The 13,613-nt window shown below is 37.4% G+C and overlaps 1 protein-coding gene across 2 annotated transcripts in view; it reads left to right on the plus strand.

The window, feature by feature from the left end:
• The window catches only part of LYST (lysosomal trafficking regulator), a 180,556-nt gene that overhangs the window by 75,965 nt on the left and 90,978 nt on the right, over positions 1-13,613 (plus strand). For both annotated transcript variants that reach the window (XM_043596252.1, XM_043596253.1), the window contains exons 17-20: positions 2,560-2,805; positions 5,199-5,372; positions 6,302-6,451; positions 10,979-11,116. In XM_043596252.1, coding sequence (XP_043452187.1) covers positions 2,560-2,805; positions 5,199-5,372; positions 6,302-6,451; positions 10,979-11,116 — 708 coding nt within the window. The remainder of the gene's footprint in view (positions 1-2,559; positions 2,806-5,198; positions 5,373-6,301; positions 6,452-10,978; positions 11,117-13,613) is intronic.

A 13,613-nucleotide genomic window follows, 5' to 3' on the forward strand; every position in this document is an offset into this window, starting at 1 on the left:
AAAAAAAAAAAAAAGCAACCTGAAATACTCAGAATTTGTTTTCGGGTTTCAAATGTTTATTCCCTTTTCCTTAGAACTATATTTCCATACGAAGCATTAGTTTAGTTTATATGTACTAATTATTCAAGAAAAATGTTTATGATATGGTGAAAATATAACATCTGTTAGCATAAAAAAATTGCTCATTACATTTCATTTCCATACTTATAAATAAGTAGTAATTTTTATTTATAGTATTATTTTTATTTATAAATATTCCGATTTTAAAATATTTATTCTTTGATATCAGTAACAACCAGGAATTTTGCTTGCAAAATATTGCTGACTCTGGTTATATGAGACTCTCTTGTTTTTTTATACACTATTGTAATTTTTTGTCCAAGTGTATAGTTCAGGAGTTTGTGGTAGATATTTTTCATTATAGCAACTAGAAAGCTGAGCCTTCGTAGTCTTAGAAGATCTACTAAAAACTGGTAGATCTGGCCATGAAACTGGGTTCCTTCTCTTGCTTCTTATGAGAGGTACAGTTATAGGTCAGAGATTTTACTTGAAGGAGACTACTAGTTTGGAATGTATTTTGTTGTTGTTGTTGTTGCTGTTGTTAATGAGATGTGTATTGCGCAATCAAAATAAATAGTATTTTAAAGCTGTAACATTTGACTAAAGGAAAGGAGAAGTTCTAGCATAGATATTTTGTAAAATACATGTTAAGTCTTAAGTGGTGTTAAATATGTAACTGTGGTAAAGCGGATAGAGAGTAGATACGTATGGAATTTGACTTATGATCTGATATTGTGTATACAATAGTTTTCTCCCTAAGGAGTATCCAAAAAGGGGGGTTGGGAGCATTTGGGCTGTCCATTATGATTGGGTGATGACCAGGGATGCTACATGTTCTGCAATGCAAGGGCAGTATTATATAGAGCACAGAATTATCCTACCCCAAATGTGTCACCATTAAGAAAACATGCTTTATGGGGCGCCTGGGTGGCGCAGTCGGTTAAGCGTCCAACTTCAGCCAGGTCACGATCTCGCGGTCTGTGAGTTTGAGCCCCGCGTCAGGCTCTGGGCTGATGGCTCAGAGCCTGGAGCCTGTTTCCGATTCTGTGTCTCCCTCTCTCTCTGCCCCTCCCCCGTTCATGCTCTGTCTCTCTCTGTCCCCCCAAAAAATAAATAAACGTTGAAAAAAAAAAAAAAAGAAAACATGCTTTAGGGAAATGTTTCTCAAACCTAAGCGTACAGCAGAGTCACCCAGAGGATTTATTAAAACACAAGTTGCTGGGCCAGACTTTTGGATTCAGGGGTCTGAAGTGTGGCCCAAGCAATTTGCATTTTTAACAAATCCCAGACGATGCTGTTGGCTGCTGCTTGCTGGTTCAGGACCACATGTTGAGAATCTATGCTTTAGGCAGACCAAGGATTTACACAACCAGTGTTTGTTCAAATAATAATTTTAACTCTCTAGTTTTTGGTTAATCCATTTGTTTTCACACACACACACACACACACACACACACACACACATTTCCTTAATCCTTTTATTTTGCTTGAAAAGAATATATTGAAGTCATAAGATTTAACATAAATTATCACAAATGAAAATTCTAAGGATTTGATGCGACAACTCTTTTTAGAAAGCAAATTTTTAAGCCTGATTTAGTAATTTGGGGATTATGAGTTCATGAGCGAAAAGTCTGGCAAGCCGCTGGTGCCAGGTGGGAGTTGTTTCATGTAGATGAACGTTTGTCAGCTTTCTGTTGAAAACTACTGCAGGTTTAAGATTTTGTTTTACCCAGCATATCATATACAATAAGACCGTGTTGTCACTTTAGTTGGTATGCAAATATGCTAGATGATGTCTGGATGAAATTGTGTTTAAGTTTAAATCGCCATGGTTGAAAATGATCACAGCCTAAGGCCCCCACAGCTTCTGGGAGAAAACACTGAATCAGGGTACATGATTTCCCTAAGCCTGAGTGCCCCACCGGAGTCAGAACCTGATTGAAACTGCCCTCTGCGTGGGAGAAATATTGAAAATTCTATTCAGTTTTAGTAGGAATGCTGATAGTCTGGAATTTTATTCTGGTAGGAAGATCTGACTTAGAGTCACTTGTAAATGAGTAGCCAGCCTGTGAACAAACACATTCCCCAAAGCAAAAAATTTGAATACATTGATGCAGAGTTTCCATCTCATAAGGTTGTCAAGATCGGTTAATATTTGTAAGTGCAAAGAACAGTGCCTGGTATGTAATGAGTGTGGTGTGTAAGACTCAGCTGTTCTTAGTAGTAACAGTGTAATTTCGTGTTTATTCTAAAATGGTTAAACCTGGAATCTTCTCGGCCTTGACAAGGTTTATACAATTGTTCGCTGCTATTGAAACTGATCTTCTCCTTTCTGAGGAGCCATCTTGCTTCCCACATTCATCTTTGTTTCGTGTACCGTCTGTCAAAGAGAACAATTTGTTGGGTAACTTTTCACTTTGAAATGCTTGTTTGCTGGTTGATAACTTACTTTTGTCAATTTTGTTTAGTTGCTAAAGGAATGTATTTGTGTTTCAGGAAAGTCTTTCCATTGTTTACACAACTAACTGTCCTGCTCAGTATACCATCTATGAGCCAGTTATTAGACTTAAAGGCCAGATGAAAACCCAACTCTCTCAAAGGCCCTTCAGCTCAAAAGAAGTTCAGAGCATCTTGTTAGAACCTCATTATCTAAAGAATCTCCGGCCTACGGAATGTAAAACTATTCAAGGCGTCCTGCACGAGATCGGTGGAACTGGTATATTTGTTTTTCTCTTTGCTAGGGTAAGAATCACTGATTATGGTTTTATCTGAAACCAAACTACTTCTTTAATACTGTTAAATTTCAGTGTTTTTTTTTTTTAATTACAGAGACAGTTATACATCAACTCTATTAAACTTTTAAGATAAAGAAATCATGTTGTTTATGATGTCATCAAGCTTTCTGCCACACGTGGTGAAAATTTCTCTTATGGAGATTTTAGAAGTTTTCTATTATCCAGAAATGTAATTAAGACAATTAAATGTGAAATATACAAGATTTAATGGGGCATCTGGTTGGCTCCGTCGGTAGAGCAGGCGACTCTTGATCTCTGTCGGGGTCATGAGTTCAAGCCCCACATCAGGCATAGAGATTACATTAATAAAATACGTAAATAAATAAATAATATTTAAATTGTCAATGAGAGGAGGAATACATATTATAGTAACAAAAAGAAGAAAGATATTCTTTGGACAAGATTGGGTGCATTCAAGGTGGCATGGCTGTAGACAAGGAATGTATTCTTTAAAATAAGGTTTGTGAAGCCTGTTTTTCCCAAGCTTCCAGCTGTATGGGGAAAAAAAAAAAAACAAACCCAAGGGTCAGCAAGTAACTCCCCCAAAAATAATTTGAGTTTGTTTAGCTTTCTTAAAGAAAAGGAGAAATGTAAAAAGTTTGACTTGTGTCATGACTACTATATTAGAATAAATTGTTTAAATTATCTGTTCTACTTAGTCGTCTCAGGGTGGGGATAATATCTTTCCTGACATAGAGTAGACAATCAATAAATATATACTGACTGTTTACAGGGATCGCTGAAATCCAAAATCAGGAGTACAAATGGTACTAATCATCTCCTTCCTCAAGGCCCATATCCTTGTTTAAATAAAGCAGGCTTGATCTTCTTTCTCCAGAATTTTATTCCTAAGTGTAACTTCTGCAACATTTGCAAATTTCCACAGCCTCCCCAACTGGATTTTTTTCCTTCAGTGGGACCACCTTTGATTAATTTTGCAATAATAGGCATATCAGTGTGTGTTATTATCATTACCATTCTTATAAATGTTTTGTCAGCATTGACTCACCATACTCTAACCTGTTTTTTCTTCTTCCTTTTTCAAGCTTTTTTTTTTCATCCAGTATCTAGTTGAGTAGATTTTCCCTTCGTGTTTTAAAATGAAAAGCTCTTTAACTCATCAACATTCTGTGATCAACTTTTATAACTTATAGTTTCAAAATGTATATCCTTGGTTTTTGTTCTTTCATCAGGTTATTACACATAATTTTGTTATGATTACTCTCACACAATGACTAGATCCTAGAGAAAATGGCTCATCTTTTACACACATTCAGGATCTTGCCAATAAGACTTCTAAAGTACATTGTAACACTTAAAACTTAGAAACTTTCTTTAGTATTTTTCCTTCTCTGCTACAAAAAGAAAATTCAGTCTCCTTAAAAACCTTACACGTGTTGGGGTGCCTGGGTGGCTCAGCCAGTTAAGTGTCTGACTTCAGCTCAAGTCATGATCTCACACTTTGTGAGTTTTAGGCTCCCTGCTGTCAGCACAGAGCCTGCTTGGGATCCTCTGGCCCCCTCTCTCGCTGCCCCTCCCTCTCTCTTTCTCAAAAATAAATAAACATTAAAAAAAACCCAAAAAACAAAAAAACCTTCCATGCATAGCCTGCCTTTTGAACCAGATCTCTGCCATCCAGCCAAATAAGCAAACTGCAGCCTCCGAGCTGTACCGGGAACTTCGAGTTTTAGACCCTCACCTGTCTCTTGTCTCTCGCTCCCAGCCACCTGCTGTTCCTACTTTCTAGGATTTTACTGTCTTTCCAGGCCATCTTCTCTCCATTTAGACTTCCCTAACCCAAGCAGAGTAGAGTCAGGAGTAGTTTCTGTGCCCTTGTGACATTCATACTATCTCATTCTTCTTTGCCTTTAATCGTGATAGTAAGGTGTGTTTTTCTTATACATAGTAGTTGTCAGAAATCACTGGTTTAATTGAAGTACAAGGCAAATCTCTGGTTTTCATACATACATCTTGTCTTTTGACTTGATAGTAGGCCCCACTGGGGGCACGTATCATGCCTTTACTTCTTTGTTATCTCCCACAGCATATAACGCACAGCCTATCTGTTGATTCACTGAAATGACATTTGCTGACATTTCAAATCACTAATAAAATGCTACTGACTTATACAGTTGTAAGTGTTATTTTAGCTCATTTATACTATATTCAAGAGACTAAAATTGTAGGATTTATGTCTTTCAGTTTTGTTCATAATTCTTAAATGATGACAAAGTGTGAGCAAAAAAAAAAATAGCTTTCAAATAAAACTGATGGTTTGATGTTATATAATAATATATAATCCCACATGTTAAATTTTTCTCTCAATAAATTATTTTTTAGGTTGTGGAACTCAGCAACTGTGAAGAAACTCAAGCATTAGCACTGAGAGTTATACTCTCATTAATTAAATACAACCAACAGAGAATACATGAATTAGAAAATTGTAATGGACTTTCCATGATTCATCAGGTGTTGATTAAACAAAAATGCATTGTTGGTTTTCATGTTTTGAAGGTATGTCCTCATAAAATTTATTCTCATAGTTTCATATGCAATGAGACTTCTCTTCATTATAGTCTTCCGACAATAGAGTTTCATGTTTCGGTTATTCCTGAAGATAATGAAGGAAACTCAACAGTGTATATTTAACCAAACTAAGATGCTCTTCTGGCTTTCTTCATCATTGACATAATTACATTTTTGTCTTCTTTCAAACATTTGAGAAGAGTGAGAGAAGAAAATTAACTCCTAGAATTTGAGATCTGGATGAAGTGTTGCTATCCCTTAGGGGCTGGCCCCTGCTTCTGTAGAACGCTGAAATTAAGACCCACAGAGACACTGTTGTTTGCTTCAGCTCCCAGTTACGGAAGAGAACCCAGTTTTCTGGACAACTAGTACTGTGCCATTTCCAGTAGGCAGTGCTGATAGAGAGTTAGTTTTCTAAGGTTATATTAGTTTTTATTTTGATCCAGCTTTCATCAGATACTTAAATACCTTTCTAGCTAAAAGCACTTGGTAACATTGTGAAAATATTTGTCTGAGGGTGCTAGTACTAAGGCAAAAACTGCTTTCACCCATGTCCTCAAGATCCATACATTTATGGCATGAATCCTTAGTACTTTTTGGAAAAGGTTTCAAAGCCTAACCGATTCATTGAATTTAAAAAAGAAAAATAGAAAAATAAATAAATAAAATGGAATGTTTATTTTACCCATGTTTGAAACTGAATAATCATTTATAAATATTTCAAAGTTTGTGTTTTTCTAATTATTTGAACTGTTTTGCAAAACAGATTAAAGACACTCTGTGAAAGGTTGAATTCTTCACTAGTCTTCCTGTGAATTTAATGTTATGACTGCAAAGATGGAAAGAATAATGTTTCTGTTGAATTTTTAGATTAATCAGTTATTAATGCATCTTGTATTAACGCTGATTTTCCACAGACTCTTTTTGAAGGTTGCTGTGGTGAAGATATCATTCATGTCAACGAGAGTGGAGAGTTTAAGTTGGATGTAGAGTCTAATGCTATAATCCAAGATGTTAAACTGCTAGAGGAGCTCCTGCTTGACTGGAAGATATGGAATAAAGCCAAGGCATGTGCTTTTATTTTTAATGGTAAAAAACATATGACATGAATTTACCCTCGTCACAATTTGTAAGCATACCATACGGTATTAAGTACATACACTGTGTCGAACAGCAGGTATCTAAGACTTTTCCATCTTGCTTGGCTGCAACTGGCCCCGTCGCACACCCCGCATCTCTCCTGCCCTCTGCCCCTCTCCCTGGCAGCCACCATACCGCTTTCTGTTTCTAAGGGCTTGATTACTTTAGATATGTCGTAGAAGCGGAACCATTCAGTATTTGTCTTTTTGTGACTGGCTGTTTCACTTAGGATATGTCTTTAAGGTTCATCTGTGCTATAGCAGATGACCAGATTCCTTTCTTTTGTAAGACTGAATAATATCCCATTGTATGTATATGCCACATTTCCTTTATCCATTCTTTCTATTAATAGACATTTAGGTTGCTTCCATATATTGGATTTTGTGAATGATGTTGCAATGGACTTGGGTGTGTGAATGTTTCTTTGAGATCCTATTTTCAATTCTTTTGGATATATACCCAGAAGTGGGATTGCTGAATCATGTATTAATTCTATTTTTAATTTTTTTTTTTAAAGAGAGAGAGAGGGAGGGAGAGAGCCCCAAGCAGGCTCTGTGCTGACGGCACAGAGCCTGATACAGGGCTCGATCCCACAAACTGTGAGATCGTGACCTGAACCAAGACCAAGAGTCCCATGCTTAACCAACTGAGCCACCCAGGTGCTCCTCTGTTTTTAATTTTTTAAGGATCCCCTGCACTGTTTTCCATAAGACCTGCACCATTTTACAATCCCATCACCAAGGTACAAGGATTGCAATTTCTCCACATCTTTGCCAACAATTGTTATCTTCTGGATTTTTTGATAGTGCTCATCCTATTGGGTACGAGACGATATTTTATTGTGGTTTTGGTTTGCATTTCCCTGATATTTAGTGACAAGCATCTTTTCATATACTTGTTGGCCATTTGTATATTTTCTTTGGAGAAATGTCTTTTCAAGTTCTTTGCCCATTTTTCAAATAGACTATTTGATTTTTTGTTATTGAGTTTTAAGAGTCCTCTATGTACTCTAGATATTAATCCTTCATCTGATACATGGTTTGCAAATATTTTCGCCCATTCGGTAGGGTTTTCTTTCACTTTATTGATTGTTTCCTTTGTGCACAGAGAGATGTGTACTTTGTAAAAACTGTTTATTTATTTTGAGGGAGAGAGAGCATGCACACACAAGTGGGAGAGGGGCAGAGAGAGGGAGAGAGAATACCAAGCAGGCTCCGCACTGTCAGCAAAGAGGCCGACACAAAGCTCAATCCCATGACTCTGGGATCATGATCTGAGCTGAAATCAAGAGGCAGATACATAACCAACTGAGCCACCCAGGCACCCCTAGATGAATATTTAAAAGTACATGTCTCTTGGGGTACCTGGGTGGCTCAGTTGGTTAAGCGTCCAACTCTTGGTTTTGGCTCAGGTCACAATCCCAGGGTCATGGGATCAAGCCCCACATTGGGTTCCATGCTGAGTGGGGGGCCTGCTTGGGATTCTTTCTCTCCCTCTGCTCCTCTCCCACTCATGAGTGTACCCTCTCTCTAAAAAAAAATAAATAAATAAAATTAAATACTCATCTAAGTTAAATTAAATATTCATCTAATCATTCTTCTAAAGAACAGAACAGACTTACTACTTCAGTGTAATGTTAGTTAATGGAAGTGTGGCGATTATTTCCTGTGCAAGGTTTTGAGCAGCCATGGGTAATGCTGAGCTGGAAGGTCAGCATGAGAACTTGAGCTAACTGGGATTAGCTAAGAGCAGTATGCAGGCTGGAAAACATGGAGCTCATTTGAATCAACTGGGAACTTAAATCTATCATAAACTCTGAAAGGGAATCATGCTAAGAGTCTAGAGAGTCAGGTCAAGGTGAGGGAAATGGACACGCTTCTAAGTAGGGGAGCCAAGTTGCCCAGGAGTCATAAAGCTGAATCAGAATATATAGGGAAAGGCTATAAAGTCTTGACTTCATTATAGGCATAAGTTAAGGAACATGGTGTGATCTTAGGTCTAGGCACAGCATCTCAACCACTGGATGATCTTCACAAGGATCCAGCCAGGGAATGAATATAGGACTATTTCCTTTCTGCCCTAGTTTTTAACAATCTTTTTGGTATAACTCTTATAAGCTCCTTAGTTGTAGTGTAGACTATAGATTTTCTAGAGTTATTTAGAGCATAACAACATTACCGTCAAACATAATTAAAGACCAATTTATTATATAGGTATTCAGCATACACCTTTAGATTTTTTTTAAAAAGCAGGTATTCATAAATTTGGCAGTAGTCTGCCCAAATTTATTCATTATCAGTAATCTGTTGGAAAGCTGAAAGAAACCTTTGTAATCTATTATTAATAAAGATAAATTTTGACCAAGCATCCTAGAGGACAGAATTATTTTTCTAAATATTCCTATAGAAAATTATATTACAAAAGTATTCTCATATGAAGATATAATCTTCCAGTTATAAAATAAATAAGACATGGGGATGTCTATATACAGCATAAGGATATAATATGATATATATATTGTGGCCCAAGCCATATCAATAATATGATAACAACTTTGTATAGTGACAGATGGTAACTGTATTTCTCGTGGTAACCATTTCATAACATATATAAATATTGATTCACTGTGTTATATACCAGAAATGAATATGATATTGTATGTCAATTATTCTTCAAAAGAAAAAAAAAAAGACATCAAAGAATATGCAGCCATACATGGGGAAGTCTCATAGTGTTGTGTTAAGCAGCTAATTGAACCATTGCTTTTTCTAGATTTTATGGTACTCACAATTTTTAAAACTTTGTAATTTGTCGTGATTTCTTTTCTCATTCTGAATAAATTCTCACTTTCAGACTAAATAATAACCATATATATATATATATATATATGCATGCATAAAAATATGTGTAACGTTGCATGGGGAAAAAGCAAATGTACAGTGATAGCAGATATAAACAAAGGCAGCATAAATACAAACGTATAGGAAAGAATCAGCTCAGTTGTAGACGGAAGACAGAACCTAACTAAATGGTAGACAGTTGTTTTGGTTAGTATTTCAAAAGAAGATGCTAATTTGAGGTTGTTGATCAAAAAACAAAACATTTCTTATTGAATTCAAAAGTGATACAAATACTTCTGTGAATTTGAAATAAGATTTTCTGTCCTAATTAATAATTTTTAACTGAGTTTGTCTTTTGTTTTTGGTTGGTTGTTTACTTTGCCACCATTCTATTTGGTACTGTTTTTTCAGACCTGAGGCAAGTTTTCATACCTGACCTGCCTTGTGTTCCAAGTTCTCATATGCCTTTTTCTTTTAGGGCCTCGTGGCCCTATCTTATGAGGAGAGAGGCCTGGGTTATAATAATATGATTAAGTCGTTCAGTTCCTTGGCCTTTTCATTGTTTGTTACTATCAAATAACAGCAGGAGAAATAGCAAGACCTGTGGCCCAAGCCAGTTAATTTTGTTTTTTGTTAGCGGCTTTGTTAAAAGGTCATTTGGAATAACAAAATGAGGTGAAGATTATCTTTCAATATTGGTTGTCTGTATAAGATTCCTCTTTCTACATTATTGAGTGTAATTTAAGATTGATTCCACATGGGAGAATGATTTTTAAGGGACTTTACAAGGATGTTTGAAGATATACAGTAATTATGCAGAGAATTCTGTTATTTGGACTTAAAAGTAAATCAGCCTAAAATGCAGAATTTTCACATTATCGGTGAGTTTTCTCAATTCAGTACAATTTGTTCTAAAATTATTTACTTAAATGCTGTATACACAAAGAAGCATTGAAGTTTATGCGTTTGCAATAATGCTCTTTGAAAACGCATTATTAGTAAACAATTATATTGATCATGTGTGTGTTTTCTCCGTATCGAATAAATCCCTCAAGATATTTCATCTTTTGAAAATACTATATATTATATAACATCACAGAAAGGTTAATGTAGTGAAGCACCTAATGCCACATGGAATTCAACTTATTTATTTATTTATTTATTTATTTATTTATTTATTTATTTATTTATTTTTGAACGTTTATTTATTTTTGGGACAGAGAGAGACAGAGCATGAACGGGGGAGGGGCAGAGAGAGAGGGAGACACACAGAATCGGAAACAGGCTCCAGGCTCTGAGCCATCAGCCCAGAGCCTGACGCGGGGCTGGAACTCACGGACCGCGAGATTGTGACCTGGCTGAAGTCGGACGCTTAACCGACTGCGCCACCCAGGCGCCCCTTCAACGTATTTAGAAATGACCTCCTGACAAAAAATAGTAACAATAATAATAGTCTGGAGTAAATGTTAAGATGTGCTTTTTCAGACACATTTAATCCTTGACCCTGAGTATGTACGCAATGGGTAGACTGAGCTGTTACGTGTCTTCTTCTAAAACGCGTGTGGCACGGCTTTCAGTAATCACGTGCTGACTGGTGTGTGTTTATTTTCTCAGCGCGGAGCCTGGGAAGCCCTGCTGGCGGCTCTGGAGGTCCTCATCAGAGCAGATCACCAGCAGCACGTCTTCAATATAAAGCAGTTACTGAAGGCTCGCGTGGTCCATCACTTTCTACTGACTTGTCAGGTTTTGCAGGTACTTTCGTAACTCTACTTCGGGGAGATTTTCTGTAATCACTTATTTACTCGCTCAAGGTTATGAACTCAAATTTTTGTGGGATTTCAGTGGAATTTTTTTCTCTTCTCCGCCTTCCCTGATCTCCTGGATCCCTTCTTTCAGCAAACGGCAGAGGACTTTCTCAACCCCCAGCCTCCTACTGCTCAGTCTTCACACTGTCGTCATTCCTAACTCAATCTCAGAAGAACAGCTCTATTTCTGCCTTGTTTCTTTATGCTGGGGCATTTGAGTATCAACCATAGCAAAATGGCTACTTGTCGCAAGCTTGGCACAGTGGCGGTCCGGTAGCCAGTGAGGCCCGTCTGAGGCTTGATTATTGCTGACTGAAACTTACTCCACACTCCTTAAATAACAAGTGCAAGTGTGTTTTGTTTGACTAAGTGTGAGCTTGCCGAAGATCTCTAGAATTCGCATATTGAAAACGTATCCAAAATATTAAGTGAAAAAGTGGCACCGACCTCACCAGTAGTGTCTGTGCTGTGGCCTGGCTTCTGGTTTGATGTTTTGGCTCTGCTTTCACAGCTGTCCTTTTATCAGTTTGGTTGATGTATGAGAATATTTTTCAAGTTCATTTGTTTCTCCAGTGAGGCCTCTAGTAGAACTTGATCAGGTCAGATAAGTACAGATGTTCCCTGGGAGTGGTAATCCTATGTTTTTAATGCCTTTGTTTCGGTGACACCACTGGCTTTCCATTGCACTTGGGATAAAATCCGGAACCTATGGCAATATTTAAAGAAAGCATGTATGCTCCAGTGACCACTCCAGCCTCATCTCATGCCAGGGCAGCCCCCCTGGTTTTTTTGTTTTTTTTTTTTTCTCTTCCTTAAAACCTTCCTTAAAAGGTTCCTGAACCTTTTTCGCTCGCAGGGCACATAGTTTTTCTGGTTGAGAAGTTTTTGATCCCATTCTTTCCATCTGGCCGCCCGGCTAATCCTTCATGCCTCGACTTTAAATTTACTTCCTGAGAGAAGCCCTCCCTTCTCTTTCCATCTAGTGTAACCCTTTCCCCTCCCTCCACTCGCTCTCTCTCTCCACACACATGCATTTGTTAGTGTCACATCGTCATTTATGAAACTATGGTTTATTTCCCTCTGTAAACCTGCTGAGGGCAGGGATAATGTTTTTTCTTGATCTCATTGTAACCCCAGTACTTGGCACATAATAGGCATCCAATAAATATTCAATGAATGAATCAATTCTAAAAAACAAAAACATTTTACTGGCTTTCTTGGGCCCTGTGGTAAATTAGACTATTGTCTTCAGGAATATAATACAGTGATCTCTGAGGCCCCTTGCTTGCTGAATATTTTATGTAACATTTACACAGCAGTTTTTCTCTAAATCACTTTCTTTGTATATCCACTTTGAAACTTGCTGACTAATTTTCAAAGAGCACACAAGACAGTGTGAAGATCTTATTCAGTCTTTCCATGTCAGAAAAGTAACACTTGTAAGCTTGGAGATTTCTATATATATATATATATTCTCATTTTCATATATTTATAAAAATGCTAGAAAAATCTAGGTATCAGTTCCATTTCCTGAAAAATATACTTCTTCACCCTTCTTCATTCAGAGAGCCCATTATCCAATTAACAGTTACTAATTAAGAATAGTTTTATATTAGGTATTGTGGGAAGTATGTAAAGAAATGAACTTAATTGTTGCCTTTAATACATCTCAGAGTATTTAAGGAAGATAGGTAAATTGGTAGTTTATTGGATGTGGGGCGATTTCATTAGTTCATGAGTACAGTGCAAAGAACTTGAACTCAGGTGATGAAAACAGGAGTGTAAAAGTAGGGGGCAAATACGAAAGAGATTGTAAAGAGAACTAATAGGGCTTGATTCTGTCTCAATAGCTGCAGGAGAAGTGAAATATATAATGCACAATTTCAAGCTGGGAATCTGGAAGGATGATAGCATCATCAAAGAAGGAATTGAACACACAAGTTCTGCAGCTTACGCATTCTGCATTTGAGATTATGGTTGGACGTTCGGTGGTCGTGACCACTGGGCACGTAGATGTGCAAGATTGGAACTGGGGAGGGGGATGAGGAGGACAGATGGGGAATTGTGTGCATGGATGTCACAGTGAAGCAATGGAGATGGACAGATGAGCTCTATAAGATGAACAGTGTAGTAAAAGGATCGTAGAAAGGCCTGTGGCGGTCACCTCCAGAAATATCCATTTCCACGTATGAAACAGGAAAAAGGAGCTGTCGAAAGATGTAGAAAGAGTAGTCGAAGAGCTCAGAGAAGAACCAGGAAACAACAAAGTGAAAGCCAAGGGTGGGCAGAGGGGGGGGAGGAAAAGGTGGTCTCTCGAGCCAAATAATGTGGAAGGTTCAAAGAAAATGTAGACAGATAAAGGGCCACTGATAGAAATTCTTAATGACCAGGTTTCGGAGACTTTCAGCAGCATGTGTGGTAGACTCATTGGCGACAGTGAGAAT

Source organism: Prionailurus bengalensis, chromosome D2 (genome assembly GCF_016509475.1).
Source record: "Prionailurus bengalensis isolate Pbe53 chromosome D2, Fcat_Pben_1.1_paternal_pri, whole genome shotgun sequence".
NCBI classification, from domain to species: Eukaryota; Metazoa; Chordata; class Mammalia; order Carnivora; family Felidae; genus Prionailurus; species Prionailurus bengalensis.